General features: G+C 49.0%; 1 protein-coding gene across 2 annotated transcripts in view; it reads right to left on the reverse strand.

Moving 5' to 3' along the window:
• Chst11 (carbohydrate sulfotransferase 11) overlaps window positions 1-25280 on the reverse strand; it is a 214278-nt gene that overhangs the window by 97206 nt on the left and 91792 nt on the right. For both annotated transcript variants that reach the window (XM_036169944.1, XM_036169943.1), the window contains exon 2: window positions 4529-4614. In XM_036169944.1, the coding sequence (XP_036025837.1) occupies window positions 4529-4614 (86 nt within the window). The remainder of the gene's footprint in view (window positions 1-4528; window positions 4615-25280) is intronic.

The raw sequence follows: 25280 nt of genomic DNA on the forward strand, positions 1-25280 counted from the left end.
TTCCTCCCTTTCTCTCTTCATTCCATCCTTAATCCTGTGTTACCCTGGAGGAGCAGAAAGTGCACGTTAGCACACCAAGAGATTGTCCTGTCACAGAGGTAATGGGATCTCAGAGTTTCAGCCACATTCAGCAATATATGAACCCCTTTTCCCTACAACAGGTCACCTGAACACTACTGGTTCCCTGAGCACCAAGACCCAGGAACCCTAGGAAGCCAGGCGCCCATACAATCTGCCATGCCCTGTGCAGACTTAGCTGCGCCGCGTCCAAGTTCATGGTCAGCAGTGAGCCATGCATCCTGCCCCCGAAACACTCTAATGACAGGGCAGGCACACACATAAAGAAAGAGGCAGCGGGGCAGGGCTGAACCCCATGAATGATTCTACAAAGACTTCAGGGAATCCAGGAGAGGCCAGGAGGTGTGGAGGATGGAGGACAAGCTGTCTCGCCCCTGCTGGCATGCAGGGACAATTATACCCTCTCACCCAGATGAGAGCAGTGCTCTGCCCTGTGGGTCTGCACTGAGCTGGGGCGGCCTGCAGATGGCTCGGCCCACGAGCATGTGGTTGGCAACTCCTGAACTTTTGGTGACTCGGTGCCAGCTGATCTGATCAGCAATTATGTTTTATTTTGGGGCCAGGGAGACAGCAGCGAACCAGGAAAATTATAAGACACTCCATTGCTATTTTGCTAAGAATATCAACTGCAAAGTTTGGGGTTTTTTTGTTGTTGTTTTTTCTTAACAAATGTCCTTTGGATGGTCTGGGTTTTCAATGTGCTAAAATAAGAAAGTCCTGGACATAGAAGTCAGATTGCAGCCAACTGTCCCAGGGCCGGTTGGGGTCCTTCCTTACCCATTGAAAACCTCCTTAGTTGTACAGCTGTTGGGGGAGGGTGGTTCCTGCTGAGAGCATAGGGATGGTGATAGTAACTAGTAGCAGTCACTAGTAACTGCAAGCACACCGTAGCATGAATCCTAATTGGTCTTCTTAGTAATAAAGACCCGGAGCCAGATATTGGGGTGAATGCTGAAAGATCAAGGAAACAAGTCAAAGCCACTTCTCACCTCGCCAACTCCTCAGCCAATCTTGTCTCCACAAATCCTCGGACTGAATGTCCCTGAGTCCTCAGCCGAAAGGGGGCCAAACTCCCGTCTCCTCCTGCCTTATGCTCCTTTCTCCACCCAGCTATATCTTCCTGTCTCGACCTTCCTAGTGCTGGGATTAAAGGCACGTGACTCCAAGTACTGGGATTAAAGTGTGTGCCACCACTGCCTGGCTCTGTTTCTCTTTTAGACTGGATTAAATCTCGTGTAGCCCAGGATGGCCTTGAACTCACAGAGATACGTCTGCCTCTGCCTCCCGAGTGCTGGGATTAAAGGTGTGTACCACCACTGCCTGGCCTCTATGGCTAACTCTGTGGCTGGCTCTGCCCTCTGATCTTCAGATAAGCTTTATTTGTTAGAACATATACAAAATATCACCACAGTACACTCTACTCAGGTTGGCAGGAACCTTCTATGGTTGAATCCTCACGGCTTCCTACTGGCTATCTGGATTGGTTTGAATAAATCACATCCAATTATTAGCTTCAGTTCCCTATCCATAAAAGGGGAAGTACCATCTAGCTCAGAGCTCACATGCAGATCCGGTTAGATGACTCCAAGATCCAGAAAGCATCTGACCAAGGGTATGTGTCTAAGGTAACTAAGAAGGTGCCTTCTTGCCATAAGGTAAGTTTCTCGTCATATTAAAAAAAATAAAAATAAAAAATGTTTTTACCATCCTATATGAAGCCCAAATAGCCAATCAGTAGAAAAGATGCAAACAGCATTTCTGCATGCAGTTCAGGTTAGAGCGATCAAAGGGTTTGTCATTTGGTAACTACACCATTCCAGGCTGAGCAGCTCAGCTGGTAGGAAAATATTAGAAAGTGCAGGGGAGCTCAATCCAGTGTCAAGCATAGAGATGACTCAGGAAGGAGACGCTGCCTATGCTCATCAGAGTGTTCGGCTCCTCCTCTGAATTCCACAGCCCACCACTAACCAGGGCTGTTCCTCCAGAAACAAAGCCCTACTTAGGGACTTTGCACAGGAATGGGTCATAATTGCCACTTGTAAAGGAAGCTAGACCCAGAAAAAAAACATCCCCAGACTACATCCACGGGAAATGGGGTGATCTTCCTGAAACAGTGTTTGCCTGCAGGGGCTGGAGAAGCCAGACAATGTGCCCAGAACATCCTTGAAGGACAGTGACTCACTTACCAATGCCCTCCCCACGTGACAGCCAGGGCCACCTCCCAGCCATCCCAAGGTTTAGGCCAGGGCTAAAAGTACCTCTGACTAAAACAATATTCACTCCCACTCTGAGGAGGGGGTTGACATCTCTAGATGAGATGGTCACCTCTCCTCTGACTGGTCTGCCAAGACACCGTACAGGATCATGCACACCAGTCCTGGGACAGAGCAAATAACCAACACAGCCACCTCACCACCTTCTACACCCAGTGCCTCACATGCCAGAGAGTCGAGGAGTGAACAAGGCAGGTGGCAAGGGAGGCACCACACCACTCCTAAAACCAAGATGTGGTATTAGTCTTGGCGTTTGATAAAAGAGGGCGGCAGCCTCAGAGTGGTTATGTAGCTTGTCCAAAGTCACACAGTGAGGGGATGATGAAACCATGTCTGACTCTGAAGTAAAGGACAGTGACAAATCCCAACCACTGAGCTGCCCTCCCAGCATTCCAGAGGGGTGTTCAAGATGGGAAACTGACACCTGGAGAGGGCTCATCACACCTTCCAGTTTGCACAGCTAGAGGGGTGGGAAGTGGGGACTTGAACTTGGACTTTCACACTTTCAGAAGTCACAAATATTTGAGGACTCCTGACATCAGCCAGGTCTAGTATTAGACACTGAAGATAAACAGTGGGCAAGATGTAATCCATGGACTTTCTACCCAGAGGGTCAGCTAGGGTGGAAATGACTCTGCCCACGCATCCTGTGCTGCTTATCAACATAAGATGTCTGCAGAAAGAGAGGATGGTTTGTGACACAGTAGCCTGGGTGCCTTTCACTCTCGCATACAGAAATCCTATGTATGACCAAAGCCTGATTTGATCTCTCCATGAAGATGGCAATGTAGACAGGCTAAGAAACTTACTCATGATGGCCAGGTCACTGGGGAACCAACAGAAACCCAAATACCAAATCCCTGTTGAGTCTCCACCAAGGGCAGCAGCAGAAGCCTCAGGAGACACTGAGTTTGCAATCACCTGCTTGCTCTGTCCAAGTCACACCTTGAGCCCCAATGCAGAGAAACAAGAGGGGATCACTGGACACCATGACGCCACTGAGTGTGCCCAGACTCTAGTCCCCTTCCCCCAGAACAGAGCTCAGGTGGTAGGCTCAAGAGAAGATGGAACAAAGAAGTTCTTGCGTTCGTGTCTTTGCAATGACTAAGAATATGTCATCCTCTCCCACCTGTCATCATGGACTACAGAAATACAAAACGGAGGATTCAGCACGGAATAAAGCCCTGAGATTATGAGCAGGCCATCACTCCCCCATGAACGCATTTCTCAGCAGTTACTTAAAGCTGGCTGGCGTTGACTCAGTTGTCCCACCACCAGCTCTCAGCACCACAGGAAGACCAGCCCGGAGTCTCCACATCCAGACTTAAGCAACTTGTGGCTATTGCTATGGTAACCAAGCCTCTGACTGCCTCTTGCTTCCCATGAAAAGCAAGTTTCCCCCAAGTCCAGCTTTCTCTTCTCCTCAACACCACTGACACCATGCTTGCTGCATTGTTAAACTAACACACCAGAAAGACAGTGACAGTCACTTTACAGCCACACCCCCAACCAGGGAGTCTTCAGTATAGAGTACAGCGTGTAGGCCATCACTGGGTCTCAGTAATCCCATGTGGGGCATGGGTGGCAAGTTTATCCATGATCATGCCTGTCTGGGGGTGCCAGCAAGGGGCTTCACAAGCTTGGTGGCTCTTGAAGTTCAGAGTCCCATTACTAGGACCTGGGACTATGTGACCTCAGAGGCTCAAACCCCAGGAAGGTCAAAAGTGCAGTCCCGCACAAATCCTCCACACTTCTCTAAACTGCTTTTTCTATGACTTCTAACATGCTCCTGGATTACAGTTATCAAAATGCTTGAGACAAGAAATGGTCCATATTTGTGTTTTCCCCCCAGGTTTCTGGAATATACACAGTTAGGGTCCAAGTCTAAACATGAGATTCATTTATATTTCATATGTATCTTACACACAGAGCCTGGAGATAACTTCATATTTCAGTGCACCTGCATTCCCACTATGCCCCGTTGTATAAGGTCAGACATGGAATCTTCCACTTTGTGGGGCCATGTTGCTGCTCAGGAAGTTTTAGGTTGGGGAGTATTTTGGACGTCAGATTAAGGCTGTTGAACATGAAAGGCAATCACTGAAGGTATAAGGTCAGGAACGGAGGACAATTCAAATCCCCAGAACACACTGACACAGAGAGGTCCGGGGTCCTACCTGGATGGGGTTGTACAGTTCCTGCAGTGGACTTCGAGATCCCTTCCGGCAGCAGATGTCCATACCAAAGGGATTCCGCCGGATGACTGAGGAGAGAAAGGGAAGCTTATCAGAAAACAGCAACAAAGGTTTGCCGTCTGACAGGGGGAGAGGAGGAGAGGCAGAGTGCAAAGGAGGGGAGCCTGGCTTCCGGCACAGAAAGAGCCCGTCGCCATCCCCAGCTGCAAGAGCATGACCCTGTTCTGTCCCCAGCTTTCAGGCGTCCACACCCCCACAACGCAGACCACACTAAAAATGCTTTCCACAGCACACAAGAAAGCACGACAGGTACCTAAAGCTCACTGAGCTGCAGCCCCTTACAGAAGGCACCATCAGAGTGCCCAAGGAAACAAGAGTGGCTGGCCTAGGTGTGGTGACCGTCTCCTATCACCCAGCAACAGGGCTGTGGTCTGAGGACTGCACCCTTAGGTGGCACACTGAGAAGGCGAGAGACAGTTGTTCCCAGAGGGCCTACCCAGAGGCGGGGATGGATGCAGAGCCACAAAGAGATGCTGCTGACTGTCTTTGTTCTTTATGGTCACTCAGCCTCCTTTCTTACATCACCCAGGACCAGCTGCCCAGATGTAGCACAACCCACAGCAATCCACCCGCCATTAGCAATCAAGAAAAATGTCCTGCAGACATTTTCAGGCTAATCTGAAGGAGGCAACTCCTAACTAAGGTTCCCTCTTAGTTACTCTTCCCGGGTATGTCAGGCTGACAACTGAGATCAGTCATCAAGGAGGAAGAAGAGGGAGGGAAAGGAAAAAAGAAAAGGGGGGAGCAGGGGATGCAAGTGGAGGAAGAACAGACGAACATGGGCTTTGTTCAAACATCCAACAGTTCACTGCAGAGTATTGCCGTACTGAAGATGAATGGAACAAGACCATCAGCGCCTCTCAGAAGTTGAGAGAGCGTGTGTGGTGTGTGGTGGTGGCCAAGCACGCCCCGGGTTTGAATCAGGGCTCTAACCACATACCGGCTGTGTGGCCTCCGGCACACCATCTCCACGCTCTGTCTCTGTTTTCTCGCTGTGTGAGGGGTTGAAAGGGAACCTCTCTGTGCTGGTTGTGAAGGTTGAGCTACTACACAGACTGTTTAAAATGTGCCTGGCATAGAGACAAGTTAGAAGCTCCTGAAGTTATTCTAGACAGCACGCTAGGTCTGCACAAGGCAATCTAGGATCAGTGTTGCTCGGCTCCTTGTAGGAAGACAGGAATACCGCTCTTCTTGAACTAGCCCGTGGGCCCAGAATCAAGATACCATCAAAGACTAAGAGGGCTGGATGAGGGGATGCTGCTGTTCAGATGTCAACTTGAGGAGCTCAGAAAACGAAGGGTCTGGGGCTTGGGAGATGGTCCATTGGCAAACTCCTTACCATGGAAACATGCAGGCCTGAGTTTTGAGCCCCAGAACCCACATTAAAAAACAGGTAGAGTGGTTCAGGTCCAAAAGTGGCTAGCCCCAGCCCTGGAGAAATAGAGAGGAAAACCCTGGAACTCATTGACCAACTAATGTAGGGGAAATGCTGAGTGCCAGGTTCAATGAGAGACTCTGTCTCAGAAAATAAAGTGTCACATGATAGATGCTTGACAACAATCTCTGGCCTCTGCAAGCAGGATGTGTATGCACGCACACACCCTCCACATACACACACACACACACACACACACACACAATGTGAAGAGTAATCTTCATAAGCAACAGGTAACTTCTGGAAGGTTTCCAGGTGAGCTAACTCCCTCCCTTGATTTCTCCCTTTGAGCCCTGGAGACCATGAGGAAAGAGCATCCATTCCAGGGAGGAAAGGTCTTCTCCTTTCCCTGGCCTTCCTAGGGGGAAGCTGGCAAGCTTTTTCTGGAAAGGGCAAGTGGCACTTAGCTGTGTCATCGTAGGGTCAAAGAACAATGGAGAGAAGAGGAAGGGTAACTGGCAGCAAGCTAGCAAGCTTCATCAACGGACAGGAATCGGACGCCCACCGAATCTTCCTGAGTTGGGAAATAGGCTTCTTTGGTTGTTTTGCTTTAAATGGATTAACAAAAATAGGCAGTAGGCAGGGTTTGACCCTGAGGCTGGAGTTTGGTGATCCCTGCCCTGGAGCCTGGTGCTCCAATACAAGCTCTGTACACACCCTGAAAGCCCAGCAGCCTTCCCATGGGAGGAGGGATCTTTGAGCAAAAGTCAACACATAAAAGCCATTAGAATTTGATTAGGTTGTCCAGAAAAACACTGGTTCTTTGTTCCTCCATGGCTGCCCCAGGAAAGCGAGGGAGAAATTCTACTTTGTGTTTTTCTTTAATTTATTACTTCATTTTTCATTTCCACCAAAAAGGAGGTAAACTGTTGAGGGCACGCAGGTCCTCCATCTGTACAATGGTACAGCAGCACTTGGAGGGGAGAACGCGGCCATAAAATGTGTGAACCATGCCCACGCCGCACAAGACTGAAATCCCCGCATGGAAGCAGACAAGCTCATTGGGACCTGCCACACTGAACACCCACCCTGTGGAACCCATTAAAAGCCTGCTTTGACTGGGGGCAGTATTATTTAATTGGTTTATTTTTCTAAAAAAAAAAAAAAAGGTCTTTAAGAATCATGGACGTGTGGGGCCTGCACCTCAGGTCCTTTACCTGTGACTTCATGGGGCGCCATGTGAACTGACTTTAGCACCCCAGGCCACAAAAGCCAGAGGGGCCTGTGTGCCATTTATAAGTGTGATGACAAGCCTGCCTTGTGCAGAAGGCCTGTGTGTGCAAAGAACACACATCGTTCAGGGTCATCACAGTGCTCTAAACATGTCACAGTTTGGGATTTTCAGATTTTAGACTTTTTGAATTAAGAATGAGCAACTGGCCCAGCAAGATGGTTCAGTGGGTAAGGGGACCTGCTGCTTCACCTGATGGTCTGAGTATGATCCCCGGCACCTGACACAGTGGAAGGAGAGAACAGACTCCTGCAGTTTGTCCTCTGATGTTCATGTGCATACATGCATACACACACATGTGTACACACAGTTAATTTAATTAAGTTTCAAGAGAAGGAAAGAATACCAGCTGATAGTCCAGGCAAATATCCAAATGGAACCAACCTTCCTGGCAGTTCCCATGAATGTGAATGGTAAACCGAGTCTATACATCCTCACAAACCCACATCCATGCCCAGGCCATCAATAGTAGAACCATTCCCAGAGACCCGTGTCTGCGAGCTTACATCTTACCTCAAAGAATTTTTTTTTTAAGATTTATTTATTTATTAACTATACACAGTGTTCTGCTTGCTTGCATGTACCTGAACACCAGAAGGGGGTACCAGATCTCCTTATAGATGGTTGTGAGCCACCATGTGGTTGCTGGGAATTGAACTCATGACCTCTGGAAGAGCAGCCAGTGCTCTTAACCTCTGAGCCATCTCTCCAGCCCACCTCAAAGAATCTTTGGTGCTTTGCATCCAGTTTATTCAGAGTCTGGGGGGCTCTCAGACCTTGTCTGGCCACTCCAGCTCATTCTCAAAGGATAAAGTGGGCCAGTGGGGAACAGAATGGCCTGTTACACAGGGGGCCTGTGGAGCTGGCACAGGATGGCCTAGTCCACCCATATCTCATCCCTGGTAGCCAGGCCCCACATCAGAGGTCACTATCCCTCTGTGAATCCACTGGAGTCCCTTAGTACATCTGTGTGACATGAGCAGAGATGGAACAGGGGCCAGTCTGTCTGAGGATTTAACCAACGGCATCGATTCTACAGACGGGCGTGAGACCAAACCACTAATAGCCAGAGAATGAGGCAGAAAAATCAGTGAGGTTGCTAACAGGCCCCTCTCCACGGCACAGTAGATGGTTGCATTAGCCTTCTTGAGTTAGCACAGTTAAGACAGAGCAAGGAAGGTAACCGTGGGTGTAAGGACCTGAGTTAGGTCTCCAGAACCCACATAAAAATGCCAGGCTTGCTGGTGCACCCCTGTAATCAGCACTGGGGAGGGGAGGCAGGAGGATCCGGGGAGAGGGCTCACAGGCCAGATAATCTAATCTAATGAGTGACCTCCAGGCCAATGAGAGGCCTTGTCTTAAAGGACGTAGACAGGGTTTCTGAGGGTGGTACCTAAAGTTATCCTCTGGTTTCCATGCACACCTGCACAATTGCATACATTTGTACACACACACACACACACACACACACACACACACACACACACACACGGGGGGGGGGGGGACATAAAACAAACAGGCAAAAATATCAAGAAAAGTTAATATAAGCATATGCCCCCAGTACTGCACTTTATGTCCAATAGACTCCATTAACTGCCTAGTAAACATGAACCCCATCACCTCCCCTCCTCAGGGTGCACAGATTCGGGAGAAATCCAACTCTTTATCACAGTCAGTTCCCACATCTGTGTCTATTAGTATTTAAGGTCAAAAAGCAAGGACCACACTGAATAGAACTTTTGGCTGTTGAAGGTCGAGGATATAAATCTAAGAACTCAGTGAATGTTCCTGGCATCACAGGAAAGAAGCACAACAGCATTCTTCTAAGAATCAGGAGGTTCACTGGCCTGGAATCCTTCCCCAGGGGCTCCAACACCCAGCATGGAAGAACAGACTCACTCATTCAAATACTCACTGCCAGATAAGAACAGCCACTGAATGGATTCATCAAAACCAACAGCTTCTGCAATCACCTTCCCCAGTCCCAGGGGTTCTGGTTCCTCAGCAGTAATATGAGCAAGTGGGGGCTGTGGAAAATCACTTGTTAAAGCCTTAAATCAGGTGGAGGGTGGGGACAAGGAGGGCGTTCCAGAGAAGGCTCGTGAGGTGGCTTTCATGAAAGGCTGGGAGGAAATCTTCAGAATTGGGAGTGATGGAGCCACAGCGGCAAGGTGGGAAAAGATGGGAGCACAATGGGAAGGATGTTTGTATCCCCTCTGATTCTGAAAGTCGGGGATGGGGACACGTTTATGATTCAGCCATGGGGACAGAACCTTTAGAGTAGGGATACTGTCTGAATAAAAGTGACGTTTTACCCCCAGAGGACACAGGGAACATACGACTGTGAAGCCGGAGCAGCCATCCAGCAGACACTAGCCTGCAGGAGGTGAGTGTCTGCTGTTTAGATGGCACACAATCCACAGCTGGCTGTCATAGAAGCCAGGACGGGCTAAGACACACCGCTCAGAAAACGACCTGGCTGGCAGAGTGTGCCACTCACTCACCGAGAGCACCACAGAGGGGTGGGGGAAGGGAAAGAGTGGGAGACAGCAGACTCTAAAGAGGGGTGCCCAGGCATGGAGGAATGGATGCCCGGGGGACACCGCCCATGAGCTGTGGCTAGAACCAGGGCCTCTCGAGTTCTAGTGGGGACAGTAGATGGCTACCTCAGAGCGGCTGTCGAGAGTAGACCTTAGAACAGGATGGACCACCAGCTCTCTCCTAAGCATCTTCGTGTCGTGAGCCCAAAAGATGGGCCAAGGATCAGAGAGGTGGGACTGGGCTTTGGGTGGAAACATGTGTGACTTGGGTAGCCAGCGACTCAAATTCTGTTGTCACCTGCAAGAGCCCCGCTCAGATGGAGTTTGGCCTTGAGAAAAGGACGTTGGGCTGCTGGGACTGGCTCTAAAAGGTGACCAAAAAAAATACCATTAAAAAAAAAAAAACTTAAAACCAAGGATGGTTTCAAATGATTAGAGATTATATATGTGCAAAAGAAGAAAATCTACAACCACAGAAAGTGTCCACCTAAGGCCAGGGCTGGGGACCAGGAATGACAGAGAGACACAGGTTTCTTTTTAGCATCATGGAGAACTCTGTAAATTGAGCTGTGGGGGAGTCTGCACAGCTCTGCCAATATGGCCCGGCTGATAGAACACTGCACTTAAAACAAGTAAAATTTATGCATAAATTCAAAGCTCAATAAGACTACTTCCAAAAAGAATGTTTTCAGGATAACACTGGCAGTATTAATATTTTCAAGATTCTGACCTATTTGAGAAGATCCACCTAGCAATACCAACATGTAAGATTTAAGTGAACAGTACTTTTGTCCTGGTACAAGTTAAAAATCTTTCTAAATATGAACTATCAGGTTTATATTATTTAGATGCTAGCTTCTTCGGGGAACTGAAGTATTCAAAAAGGACCTTAAAATTTAAACACAATTTAAATTATTAACAGCCAGTTAAAAAGCTTCTTAAAGGCTAAATATTAATCAAAGGCCATTTATTCTCAATGTTAACTGGTAGTTTATTGAGATTCTTAGAGGTAGGCTATGGAACTGGGGACTTTCATTTCTTAGAAGCCTTTTCTGTACCCAACAGTCAATCTCTTGCTAACAGAAGTGACAGGGCTTGGCTACTTTAGGCTGATCATAAAGTAGGGAGCATGATGGAGTGGGGTGACCGGCAGCAGCCCACACCCCAAACCTAACCATAGTGGTCTCTGAAGCCCCACAGTGGAATTTTATAGTTGAGAAACTCAAGACTCCATGGAAAGGTGATTCAAAGGACCAGAGCTGGCAGCTGACCCAGGAAAGCCCCTATAAATTCACTTTACATCCCTTCTGGGGAGGCAGAACAGGCAGCATCAAGACACAGATCTTGCATCCACCATGCAGGCGTCATTCTGAGCCTTGAGCAGTTAAGTTTTCAGTTGCTGCCTTGACTGCTGGAGAATTCACCCCTGCCCTGCAGTTTCCTGGAACGCTTACGAATATATTTTGCAGGCTGCAGATAACGTGCCAGCATACTTTCTTCCTGGTGTCTGGTGCTCCGTGTTTGACTTTCCAACTTGGACATGTTGGTGTCTGCCTCTGGGGTTCCCCCACACTCACAGACAAGTGACGCAGCTCTTGGCGATAAGAAGCCAGAAGCCGTTTGAGTCAACTTTGCTGAAGCTCCTGAAGCTGGGGGCTGCTAGGTCGCAACCTGCTGCTCCCTGTATTCAGCCCTGCACAGAGCAGCTGCATGTTAACGCAGGGCAAGCTGCCTCTGCATGCTCGTCTCTGCTTGGGGCACCAGCCCCTCTTGCCACACAGGCCCTGTGAACATCAAAGGGACTGTCACCTTTGTTTATCTCAAGGCCACTTTGGAAGACCCTGAGTCCCCCAACCTTCTCCTTTGTCTCTACATATCCTAGAAGGCAGGAAATGTGGTGCAGTGGGTGGAATTGTGCCCCACCCCAAACTGGTATTACAAATGCAACTTCATCTGAAAATAGGGACATGGAGAGGGGGTCATACTGGATGAGGGCGGGCCCCAAGTCATATAACTGGTGTCATAACGAGAGGAGCAGAGGACAGACACACACACAGGAAAGAGGGTCATGAGAAGATGGTCAAGGGCACTGGAAGGATGTAATGACGAGACAAGGCATGCCAATGGTTGCCAGGAGCTGCAGACGCAGCGGTGCAGGGTGGGGCAAGGATTCTCCCCTAGAGAAGCTGTTAAGCGGAACACAACCAATTTACCCTTTGATTTTGCATGTCAACTTTCCAGATTGTGGGAGAACAGATTTCTATTGCCTTAAGCCACCCAGTCTGTGCTCCTTTCTTACAAACCCTAGCGCACTAACATACGTGAGTTCACAAGTTCATACAAGCTCACAACAAGACATGTGCCTCCTCTCCTAAGGTTTCTGTGAATCATAAATAAAGCACCCCAACAAAGGCTGAGAGCAAGGCCTAGCCCCAGCTAAGTGCTGCATGAAAGATGATTGAGCATGATTCCTAGGGTGGTTTGGGGGAAAAAAAGTCCCTATAGGCCCATAGAGAGTGTCACCATTAGGAGGTGTGGCCTTGGAGTAGGTGTGGCCTTGTTGGAGTAGGTGTGGCCTTGTTGGAGTAGGTGTGGCTTTGTTGGAGTAGGTGTGGCCTTGTTGGAGTGGGTGTGGCCTTGTTGGAGTAAGTGTGGCCTTGTTGGAGTAGGTGTGGCCTTGGAGTAGGTGTGGCCTTGTTGGAGTAGGTGTGGCTTTGTTGGAGGAAGTGTGTCACTAGAGGAATAGGCTTGGAGGTCTCAGAAGGTCAGGCCTGTGCAGGGTGTCATTGTCACTTCCTGCTGCCTGAGGTCCAGATGTAGAACTCTCAGCTCCTTCTCCAGCACCATGTCTGTCTGCATGCTTCCTGCCATGATGATAATGGACTGAACCTCTGAACTGTAAGCCAGACCCAATTAAATGTCTTCCTTTAAAAGAGTTGCTGTGGTCATGGTGTCTCTTCACAGCAGGAAAACCCTAACTAAGACAATCCCCAATAACTACTACCTTGTTTTTCTAATTATTCCCTAAGAGAGTGTCTCAAAAATCATCTCTCTTCCAGCTCAAGCCAAAATCTCCCTGCTGTGAACATAGCATACACCATCTGTGTGTGCTGAGAGATTTCATATCTGAGGGAGCACCAAACTGTCATAGGGAGGGGACGCTGGTGATTCACAGTAGCCCAGCATTTGGCTTTTCTAGAAATGAAGGGACAACCCCAGATGCTCAAAGGTCTGCTGGATAGTGGGTCTGCCTCTCCTCCAAAGCAAGAGACAGCTAGAGAGAGAATCGTGTCAGAAGGACAGACACTCAAGCCATAACGAGACAGAACCTCAAAAGGCCGCCATCCAGCAGCACAACCTTACATTTCCCTTCCTGTGTGTCTAGGTGAGTTTAAGACAGGGAATTATTTTTTGAATCACTCACATGTCTCGCACAGAGGCCAAGAGAGAGAATACTGCTTGAAAAATATGGCCGTATGTGCCACGTCGCTGAAGCCAGGAAGGTGTTTAAACCCTTCAAATCTACCAGCTTCCCTCTGGGAAAATGACATGAAGGAATGCTGTAACAGAAAGGAAGTGTTGGGAGGGTGAAGATGCCCGCTGCCGGAGACAGCTCGACTGGCAAAGTGCTTGTGGTTCAAGAATGAGAGTTTGGAGCATGAACCGACTTTGTGGAGCCCGTTCCCTGCGGTGGGATGCCTTGCTCAGCCTTGATACAAGGGGAAGGCTGGGCTCTCCTTCAACTTGGTATGCCAGACTTTGTTGACTACCATGGGAGGCCTTACCCACTCTGAGAAGTGGATGGGGGCAGAGTGGGAGGGAGGTGTGGAGGTGGGAGAAGGGGAGGGAGGGGGAACTGGGGTTGATATGTAAAATGAAAAAAATTTTAATAAATAAATATATTTAAATACACACACACAAAAAGGAATGAGAGTTTGAACTAGTCCTCAGAACCTGCATTAAAAAGCCAGGCTTGCCGGGCAGTGGTGGCTCACGCCTATAATCCCTGCACTCGGGAGGCAGAGGCAGATGGATCTCTGTGAGTTCAAGGCCAGCCTGGGCTACATGAGCAAGATCCAGGTCAAGCTCCAAAGCTACAAAGAAACCCTGTCTTAAAAAACCAAAAAAAAAAAAAAAAAAAAAAAAATCCAGCCTCAATGCATGTGCTTGAAATCCCAGTACAGGGAGAAGCAGAAACATGAAGACTCCTGGGGTTAGCTGGCCAACCAGCCCCGCCTATTAGGAAAACCCTGGACCAGGTAAGAGGATGATGTGGGTGGTCATGGTGGTTGCACGCCTTTAACCCCACCACTGGGGAGAAGTAGAGGCAGGCTGATTCTATGAGACCTTAGAGTCTACATAGAGAGTTCCAGGCCAGCCAAGGCTACATGATCAGATATTGCCAATAGATAGATAGATAGACGGATAGATAGATTATAAAGAGATAGGCAGACAGACAGATAGATAGTTGATAGATGAATGAATGGATGGATGAACGGATGGACAGACAGACAGACAGATACAGAGGAATACCTGTGAAGTTGAGCTCTGGTCTAAACACACACACACACACACACACACACACACATACACACACACACACACACACACACACACACACACACGCGCGCGCGCGCGCGCGCGCATGCATGTTTATTATTATATTTTCTTTCTACCAGTTAAACACTGGAAACATACTAAGATGGCCAAAGTTAGAAGGATAATTTCATGAATTTAAGTCCACTTAAGTGCCAGGCGGTGGTGGCGCACACCTTTAATCCCAGCACTTGGGAGGCAGAGGCAGGTGGATCTTTGTGAGTTTGAGGCCAGCCTGGGATACCAAGTAAGTTCCAGGACAGCCAGAGCTGTAACACAGAGAAACCCTGTCTTAAAAAAAAAAAAAAAAAGTCCACTTATATATATTTTAGTAATTCATGGTATAGTACTAATGAGTTAAACATGCTACTATAACTAAAAATTCTGATGTCAAACCATGGAAATGGAGTTGGAGCATTAGAATTCAAATAGGAGATGAGAATCTCACCGAAACAGACATACATGTGAGCTCACTGATACAGACATATGAGCTCACTGATACATACATACATGTGAGCTCACCAATACAGACATACACGTGAGCTCACCGATACAGACATGTGAGCTCACCGATACAGACATACATGTGAGCTCACTGATACAGACATACATGTGAGCTCACTGATACAGACATACATGTGAGCTCACCGATACAGACATACACGTGAGCTCACCGATACACCCATGTGAGCTCACCAATACACCCATGTGAGCTCACCAATACAGACATACATGTGAGCTCACCGATACAGACATACATGTGAGCTCACCGATACACCCATGTGAGCTCATCGATACAGACATACATGTGAGCTCACCGATACACCCATGTGAGCTCACCGATACAGACATACATGTGAGCTCACCGATACAGACATACATGTGAGCTCACCGATACAGACATGTGAGCCAGCCGAAAGAAATGAAAGCGGTGCTGGACAGGCTTTGACACTCATTCCGATGACTTCAACACGAGACCAGATCCATGCTGAGGATGTAACTGAAAGCCACATTCTAAACAAAGGGCTGGAATCTCCCCAAAGAAAACCAAAACATTATCTGCAGCCCCAAATGGGGATCCTCGGAGCCAGAGCTTTTTCTGCCTCCCTCCCACATGCTCTGCAGGGTTGGGGATGGAACCCGGGGCCTCACTTGCTCCTAACGCTGAGCCATCCCCACCTCTAGCCCCAAGAGACTGCAAATGAGAACACAGGGTATGTCTCAGGATCCCGAGGTGTTAGAAGTAGCCCTAGTTGCCGCTGTTGAAGAGTGTGGAGGGGCGAAGGGTATAAAAGTGGGTGCTGGGGAAGAGCTACAGATGGATGGAGGGGTGGGGCGTGAACAGCTCTGCTGTGTGTCAAATCTTCTCCTTGAAGTGTGGCCAGCAGGGGCAGGCCACTGCAGCTGCATCCCGTTAAACATGCCCATGTTCCAGCTGCTTCCCTCCCTGTGAATCCAAGACGCCACTGGACCTGGCTCCCAGTCTCTCTGCAGCCAGGCAGCAGGGTGGGAGTAAGTGCAGAGAAGGGAGAGAAAGAAAAAACAGAACAAAAAAACCTTAGGTGACTGTCACGAGTCCCCCAAGGGAATGTTCAGCTTTTGAAGACTTTTACCCCCCCCCCCAAGTATAAACGTAAAAGCTTCATGATAGAAAAATGCAGAAGAGAGCCACATCTTTCTCCAGAAAATCTAAAAGCCATGCCCAAGCTCCTTGTTGCTGTGGAAGGCTTGGAGGTGTGGCCTCTTGCTGTGTAATAGGGACATTTAGGCTGTGTTTAGCCACTAAAAGTCCTTCAGAGTCAGTCAGGCAGGGCCTATCTGTGCAATCAAATTAAAAAGCCATCGAACAATAAGATATTTGCAATCTGTTACAGCTATGGGAAGCCTCTGCAGCTGTATCTGTAGGAATGGCCAGTGTGTCAGAAAGTCTCTAGTTCTTAGTTGGTTGACACCTACTGTCTGGGTGACGGTGATGGAGGGTAGGTAGCAGGTAATGCTGGGGATGGGGAGTGGGGGGCACCCAAAGGAGGATCCCTGGAGCCTGCTGGCTATGGAGTCCAGTCACATCAGTGAGCTCCAAGTTCAATGAGAGACCCTGTCTCAGCTTGCTCTCCTCAAGTTGGAGAGCAACCTGAGGAAGATGTCCAGGGTCTACCTCTAGCCTCTGCACACAAACATGTACATGTACATATGCACACACCCACAGGAATACACATCAGCACAAGCACGCGCACATGTACACACACACACACACACACACACACACACACACACACACACACGGGTGGGGGGGTAGATCTTCTCAACTATCAAACATTTCTGCCTTAAAAATTTGTTAAAATTTTAGTTGAATTATGTGAGAATAGCTTCCCCATATATTAATATCAACAGATATTACTATTTTATGCATGCTCATCTGTTTTGATTTCTGCAATGCCTGGCTATGGCAGACTTGGTCATTCTTAAAGAACAGAATAACTTAGCTTGGTTGCAGAGCCAGAACAGCCCAAGAGTACGGTGCTGGCATGGACCTGGACCTGGCTTCTGGTGAGGCCCTCATGCCACATCTTAACATGGCTGAGGGCATCACATGGTAACGCAGCACAAAAGTGCTACCTCAGGGTCTCTCTTCCTCTTTTTATAAAGCCACTACTGCCATCACGAGAACCCCACCCTAACGATGTCATCTAATCTTAAAAGCCCCGCAGACTATGAACTCTACTTGGCCACTAGGCATCTACCACCTGAACTTCGAGAGGCACAACCATGATGCAGAATTTACAATGACTGCCAGATGGTCCACCACCTGACTAAGCATAAGCTATCCTCCAGCAGAAGCAAGAAGAGTCTGACACCCTTGGGAGTGGGACTCAACACCCACAAGAGAGCAGAGTGAAGGGAGTACCCAATGTGGGAGACTCCACTAAGAGAGGATGATGGGAGGACCTAAGGGTTCAGTTGGGGAGACCGGGACAGCACCGGGGTTCACAGGATGTCTACACCGCTAGAGGGTCTCAAACTCTACCTGCCAGTAGGCCAGAGTCCCCAGGTGTTTGAAACACGTAACACAACATGGAGTCTAAGCGACTTACAAGCTCCTCTTCTTAGCAGCCCACACCCATTAAAATAGCTTATGCACATAATGAACGGTTCTGACTTCATTGTGGCTGAAGAACACAGAAATGTCCATCAAATCTAGAAGCACATCTAAGTTTCCGTTTGCTTTTAGAGTCTGGATTAAGCCTGGAATCTTTCCTTCTTCTTAACAGAACCACTAAAGATCTTTTATCCCTCAAATCTATGAAGTAGAGACGTAGCCCCAAGGCTTTCTGGCCTCTGTCCCTAATGAAACAACTGAATGGGGCTTGAAAGCAAAGAGCAACCGATCTTATTGGAAGATCAGGCCTTTTTCTTGCAACGTCTGCAAAATAAATGTGGCAGGTTACCTCCGGCTGACCTTTTGTGATCCCTGTCTGTGGTCCTTAATTATGAATTACAGTTCCATGTCCCCAGGATGATCAAAGCTAGTAGAAAGAGTGTGAATGTCCCAGAGGGAACAGAAGCAGAAAGTGAGGCTGGCACTGCTCTATCGATTCTTAAGCATTTAGCTTTTTACCTCCAGTGGCTAGGAGTCTTTCAAATAAATGACTTGGCATCTCTGCAGCTCAGACTGGCTGGGAGAGTCAGCAGCAGAGTCAGGGTTGGGGGTCTGGGGACACAGCCAAGTGTCACATCCATCCATGGGGACCTGAAGTCACCCACGTTGGGATACATCCATTCCCTTGAACCTTCTCGTGAGCTAGCCCATTTCAGGTACAGGCTTGAGAATAACAAATACCAGGCTCACTGCCTAACTGCTCCTCCCATCCCCACTGCCTCTCTTTATATGAAGGATAAACTCAAGGCCAGGGAGATTCGATGATGCATCAAGGTCACAAGAGGAACACGTGTGTCTCTTTGAGTTAGAGAAAAATATGGAGGCTCAGTGACATGAAGGAACTTGTCCCAAGACATGAGTGAGGTGAGCCAGAGGCACAAACCTGGTCAGGTATGAACCTAGTCTTAATTCTCTAGTTCTGGGCTGCCTCAGCAGGAGAGGATTTTTAAAGAGGTGCAGGAGGAGACAGTCACTAAAAGATCAATATTCACCAAGCATCCACAGTATACTGGGGACACAGGAAGGAAGGAAGGAGTGGGGGAGCTCTAGGGGAGCTGGCCCTCCCTGGACATAAAGTGTAGGCCCTGCCTGATGCTCTTCTAAGATTTGGCCCTCACTCTTCAAAGAGAAGAGCCAAGAGTATTTATTGCACTCCTTAGAAGGTACCCAGGGCTCCTCACAGCCCTTCCCTCTCATAGACAGCCTCAGGCTACTTTTAGTGTCTTCTTTGAGTGGAGCCAGACACAAAACAATCTCTCAGGAAACACCTAACATTGGGGGACTTAACACATCCAAGCCTGTGGGTGAGACCACCAGACACTGGAAGAGTCCAAGACTTCTCAGTTTCCACTTAGAAATGCAAGGGGTCTCGCTTTTAGGTAGGAGTGGGCACACAGGGTGACAGAGCCAGCTTTCCACAGCCTCCTTAGCCCCGCCCTCTTCCTGCACTCACATCCAGTCACTCTCCTAGAAAAATGACCATACATGTCAGGATGACACCCTGGGACTCTGGGGTAGGACAAATAGAAAGCAGCCGACTCTGATCTCACTTTTTACCACCGCCTCTGGGTGTCAATGTCCTTCCAGAGAGGTAAGCAGGACTGTGTGTTATCATCCCTGCTGAGGACAGTATTTCCATAACTCAGTCTAGTTGCTGACTTCATGTCCTCCCTTCACGGCAGGGACGCTCAAGAACATTCCACTGGCATGGTGCTCCATGGTGAACAAGCCGGCTTTTGTGGCTCCCCTCAGAACCTGAAAACCACAGACCCATGGCCACAGCTCCATGAAGTCAACAGAGCAAGATGTGTTTCAGGAGTGTCTACAGAGCTTTTGTTGACACATGGTTTAAGACACAGAAGTAACTCTTCTCACATGTACAAGGCCCATTTGTGTGGTTCTCAACCAGGTTGGCCTTGTGTCGTGACATCTGAAACTCCAGCCCAGGCATCCTGGACACTGTGTACACAGTAGGGGTGCTAGGATGGTTAGACACCCTCTATTCTGCCTGGAGAGATGGAAGCAGGCAGGGGATGCTGCCTATGGCTCTGGTCAGACAATGAGCTCATCATCCTATTTCACTCAAAAAGTAGAGATGGAGAATTAGACAGATTACAGCACCCCCTTCACCTGCGCCTGCATCCAAGCTTCTCATCAGACACCCAGGAGAGAAACAATCAACTCAGAGCCCAACACAGTACCCTGTCACAGATGACCCCACTCTTTCCACTGTGACTGGAAAGCATTCAGTGTGTATCTATAGCTCTTCCTTTCTAGAATATTCCAGAGGAAACCTCCAGATTGGTCTGAAAGGCCAATGTCCTCAAGGCCCCAGAGCTATAAACTTAAAATGACTAGGGGTGTGTGTGTGTGTGTGTGTGTGTGTGTGTGTGTGTGTGTGTGTGTGTGTGTGTATGTGCTGTGCCTACCTGAGGGAGCAGGGCATGTGTGAGCCATACTCATGGATGTCAGAGGGCAAATTTGAGTGTTAGTCTGGACATTCTGTTTTGTGTAAAGTGGGGCGTCTTCCTGGTGCTGCTATTTGCCATCTTGCCATAGGAACATTGGGCTTACAGACATACACTAGCTAATCTGACACACTACCCACTGAGCCATCTCTCCTTCCCAAACGTAAGCTTTAAGTTATGTATAGCTTACCACATTTTTCCCCCGAAACATGGTTTCTCTGTGTAGCTTTATGCTTTTCCTGAAACTTGCTTTGGAGACCAGGCTGTCCTCAAACTCACAGAGGTCTGCCTGCCTCTGCGGGATTAAAGCCATGTGCCGCCGCCGCCACCAACACCCAGCCACATTTTTTAAAATATCAAAAGTAGTATGGGATACATCCAACTAACCTGACAGTTTGCCAATGAGATGATGCCAGGCCCCTAAAGTGCCAGGGGCTGTTAGTAACTTCGGTGGAAGTATACTTTGGTTTGAGTATAACATGTTGAACCTTAGCAGGAACCTACAAACACCCTGCCCACTAGGATCTTACAGAGTCCAGACCAATGCTCCCCAACATGAAAACCCTTTCAGGATGGCCAGGTGGCTCAGTGCAGATTTTACAGTGCCCCCCAAATCAAAACTTGGTTCAATAAGCTCCCCCAATAAGCCTCCCCCTCAACTTACCCTGCCTTTTAAAAACCTCTTTGGTCTGGGAACTGCGGACTAGAAAGAACAGATGAACTACCCTTGAGTGGGCTTAGACATGACCAGCAGCGGCTCTCACTCCTGTACCTGCTTTCACACAGCCTCTGGACAGTTCTAGAACAAAGCACGTACTCTCTGGCCTTCCCTGGCTAGCAGGTGCCAGTCAAAATCAGACAGACCCACGGATGCTGGCTCCCACGCTCCTCCATCGTATCTCTGTCCACCCCACTGTAAACTGGTCAGTAACACCACCCTACCACCTTGGCACAAAGTCTGCTGTGCCAGGGTTCCAGGCATGAGACCTGGAGCTATTTGTGGGTCACCTCGGAAGGCCTTAGTTTCCACATCTTCACAATGGGAGTTAAAGCTGTACCCTGAGGATTCATCACACTGATGGAAGATAAGGGCCTGAGCCAGGTAGAAGCACATACAGAGCGCTTAATAAATGCTGCTGTCAGGCTCAGGAGGGTGGTGGGAGCTCCCTGCACCCCCAGAGTACGATGCATGCCAGCAATAACTGTTCTCACACTTGCATTATGGAGCACACTGATGTCCACTTGCCATCCACCGTGTGGTTATAAACCATGGCTTGTTGACTTTGTGATGATAAGAATGGACTTTTTTTAACAGTGAGCTCTCCTGCTCCCCAAACAGCAGGCAGTGACACTATAGTCAGCAACTACTGAGCCCTAAGGAGGAAGTGGGGCACAGGGGGCACAATGAGAAAGGAACAGTCTCACCCCTAGCCTTTCCCGAAGACCCAGCTCTGCTGACCTCACAGGTGGAAGCCACACCCACCACACCCTCCTCATGAGCCAGAACAAATTCTTTCTCCCTTAAGCTGCTTCTGGTTGGATACATAGCCGTGACAGGGAACAATGGGGACTCCTCTGCCCTGCTTACTGAAGGAACTATGTTGGCACTTGGGAGGTACTTGATGATAAATCACACCGCCCATCCAGAATGAACTCATGGCTTCTCCTTCATTCAGCTAAAGGGCCATATCTGATGGGAGACGCCACTGTGTCCTGATGAGAGAGAACTGATACAGCCCAGGGATAAGGAGCTGCTGTTTTGAAAGAAAATGGCCTCCATAGGAAGAGGTACTATTAGGAGGTGTGGCCTTAATGGAGTAGGTGTGGCCAAAAGGAAGTGTGTCACTGTGGGGGTGGGCTTTGAGGTCTCATATGCTCAAGCTATGCCCAGTGTCACAGTTCCATACCTGAGGATCAGGATGTAGAACTCTCAGCTCCTTCTCCAGCACCATGTCTGCCTGAATGCCACCATGTCCTGCCAAGATGATAATGGGCTAAACCACTGCAACTGTAAGCAAGCCGTTTCCTTTATAAGAGTTTCGTGGTCATGGAGTCTCTTCACAGCAATAGAAACCTTGACCAAGACTGGAGCTGAAACCTTCCAGAATCAGACCAGCTTTGCTATCAAGTTGATACTTCCCACTGTGAAGTCCTCAGCAAACCATGTCCCTGTCGATCAAACCACGCTGCTGCAGACTAAAGGCCAGCACGCGCATAAGCACTGGACAGGGCACACACATTTTACTAAAGATGGTAACATTTGTCCTTTGGGAATGGACCAGCGTGTTCACTCCCGACTAGCTGCATGACAGTGGTAGATTAATTCAGCCTCTGCCATCTTTTCATCTCTAAGACGAGAGTCCCCAAGATCACAGGGTGGTCATGGGGACTGAAGGGCATCATCCAGGTGACACACAGCCACTTGTGCGTCCTGTCTTGGTATCGTCCAAGTCACACATCCTGTGTGCTCAACAAACACTGCTTATTGGGGCTGAAGGTAGGACTCCAGGATCTCAAGTACATGAAGGATGGTTGGTTGCCACATTCTTCACCCAGTTCCAATCATCCTTACCACCCATGTTCCTGTCATACCTCCCAAACTGGTGAGCTTCCAAGGGCCTGAACACCTCTTCTTCACTGCTGCACGCCTAACATGAAATGCCTGGCACTGTCTTTTCAGAGAGTGGAAAGAAAGGGGGTCTCTTTTAGAGATCACTCTATCTCACCACCCCTCCACCCCTCCACCCCTCCACCCCGTCCAGTGAGTTCATGTCCCGACTTCAGAGAAGACTCCGTGGTGGGATAGAGGGATGATGTGAAGCTCAGTACCATGAGGTGAAAAGACAATGTGCCACGGTGTGAAGGGTTTGCAGATGGTAAAAGCCCAGCTGCTCACACACCTACCAGTGGGAGGGGGCGGCTTGTGAAATGCTAAGGATGAGTCAACTTTCTCTTCCACAACAGCAACAAGGGAGGGTAGTGATGAGGGAGCAGTAAACAGGCGTGGGTGAGGGGGGCACACCCAAGCCCCGCACTGAGGAAATGAAGCTCTGGGTTGTATGTAGTGGGGTAGCAATCTGGCTTAATCCAGTTCAGAAGAACAGGCTGGAGTCCCAGGCTCGCTCCCGAGTGCATGCTTCATACTCTTCTCACTTGACGCAACACCATGAGGACGCACAGGATGTGTCTGTGTCATGGCAGACAGCCGTGTTGAGAGCTGAGGCTGTCATCTGCCTCAGTCTGTTTCGCGGTTTAGCACAATGTGGTGCTCGGCTACACAGATGACCGAGGGCCTTGGGACACATGAAGGAACTGCCTTTTGCATCACACGCCTCTTCCAGCAGGAACGACGATGCAGAACCGAGCTCCACTGTGTGTGACTCTCCAAAGGAAAAGGCAGGAGTGGGAATTTAGCACAGTGGGGCCAATGGTACCTCCAGATCTTGCCTATGGCACCAAAACCCTGACTGCCACAACCTGTCACTCAACAGTGACAAGAGCCACATGAGTGGGTTGCCGAAGACACAGGGTGGGAACCTTTGAGGGGTCCCATGGAATTAAGACCCCAAACTCCTCACCTGGACTCTTCCAGGCTGTCATGTCTCATCTCAAACATAACAACTCAGTTTCAGACAACCTGCCCGTTCGTCGGCCTGGTGGCCGGTGATGCCCTCAGCCCCAGAACTCCATGTGTTAGCAAACAGGATGTGGCATCTTCTGAGTGTGTTCTCTCAGGTCAATGGTGCCTGCTGCCTTCTCTGGAAGACCAACTGAGGAGGAAGGGACTCTGGTATCTCATGGTCCCTGTCCAATGGGGGATTTTATTACCTTACCAGACAATGGTGCTGCTGTCAAAAGGACAATGAGAGGGATGTCACCACACACCACTTCCGTAGCAACAGCAGCTGCCCTCAAGTAAAGCAGTGACAGGAAGACACCCCATGACAGGAGCGGTGCCTGTGTCCTCCCCACAGGCAAAGCCCACAGTGAGGCTGGGCACAGGGCTAAGCCTAACCCTACAACTCCCAGCCTCTGCAGGCTTCCAGCATACGGGCTCTTCCCTGTGGTCCCCTGCCACGGACAGCCATGGACATGGGCAGGCTCAGCCTCCGTCTCAGCCGCTCCCGCTGCCTTGACAGCATGTCTTACATGGGTACTTTACAAACAGCAGAATCCACAGCTCAAAGTTATGACACCAGAGAGTCAGGAGCTGGTGAAGTACGCTCCCCATAGGAGGCACCTCCCTCACTCACATGGCTGAAGGACCAACAGGCTCCCTCCACCTCTGGGAAAGGCACAAATCCATGATCTTGGCTCCCTGGTACCTCATCACCGCGGGTGGGGTAGTACTAGAGGTCAGAGTTTGACGTGTGAGCTGATGGTGTCACACTCAAGCTACAGGAGACTCTGAACCCTTGTGGAGATGTCCAGGCTTCACCAGGGCCTGAAACCTGTCCATACAACAGACACAGAATCAAAGGACCTCAAGAGAGCTCATGGCAACATCACAATGGGCATTTCAGAAAGGCTGAATCGAGGATGAACCTGCATCTTAAGTGACCAAAACATAGAAAAGGAACACATAAGGGGCCAGTGACACAAGGCCACTCACCAGAGGACATTTTCTACCCCCACACAAGTGAACCATTTAAAGTCAGTCCACCAATACCTGTCTACAGGGTCTCATGGAAGCTGGAAGGTAGCCTGTGACCTTCCTGGCCTTCCTAAAACTGCCCTGGCCCTCGGTCCCCCAATCTCAGACTTATTTGTTCTGGGTGCAGTAGCCAACTGACCCCCCACAGTTCAGTTTCCTAAGATTCCTGCTGTCCCCACTTGGCTGACTTAGGTGGTATTCTACCAGGGAGACAACACACTTCATTCTTTATATTCTTTAGACATAGGGCAAGTGTGACAAGTGTGTCCAGACAGAGAACCTCAAGTTTAATCGTGTAGAAAAATTCCTTCAAATATTTAGGAACCTCATATGAAGCCCACCCTACACAAACATCCCATGAGAACAATCTGAGCTTACCTGCCAACCTAACAGTCGTGTGTGTGTGTGTGTGTGTGTGTGTGTGTGTGTGTGTCCCATTTAACAACACCTGCTCTACACTAGACCAGTGGTTCTTAACCTTCCTAATGCTTCAATCCATTTATACAATTCCTCATGTTGTAGTGACCCCCAACCATAAAATTATTTTTGCTGCTATTTCAGGAACGTAATTTTGCTACCATTGTGAACCATAA

The sequence above is a fragment of the Onychomys torridus genome, chromosome 20, assembly GCF_903995425.1.
Source record: "Onychomys torridus chromosome 20, mOncTor1.1, whole genome shotgun sequence".
In the NCBI taxonomy this organism is placed as follows: domain Eukaryota; kingdom Metazoa; phylum Chordata; class Mammalia; order Rodentia; family Cricetidae; genus Onychomys; species Onychomys torridus.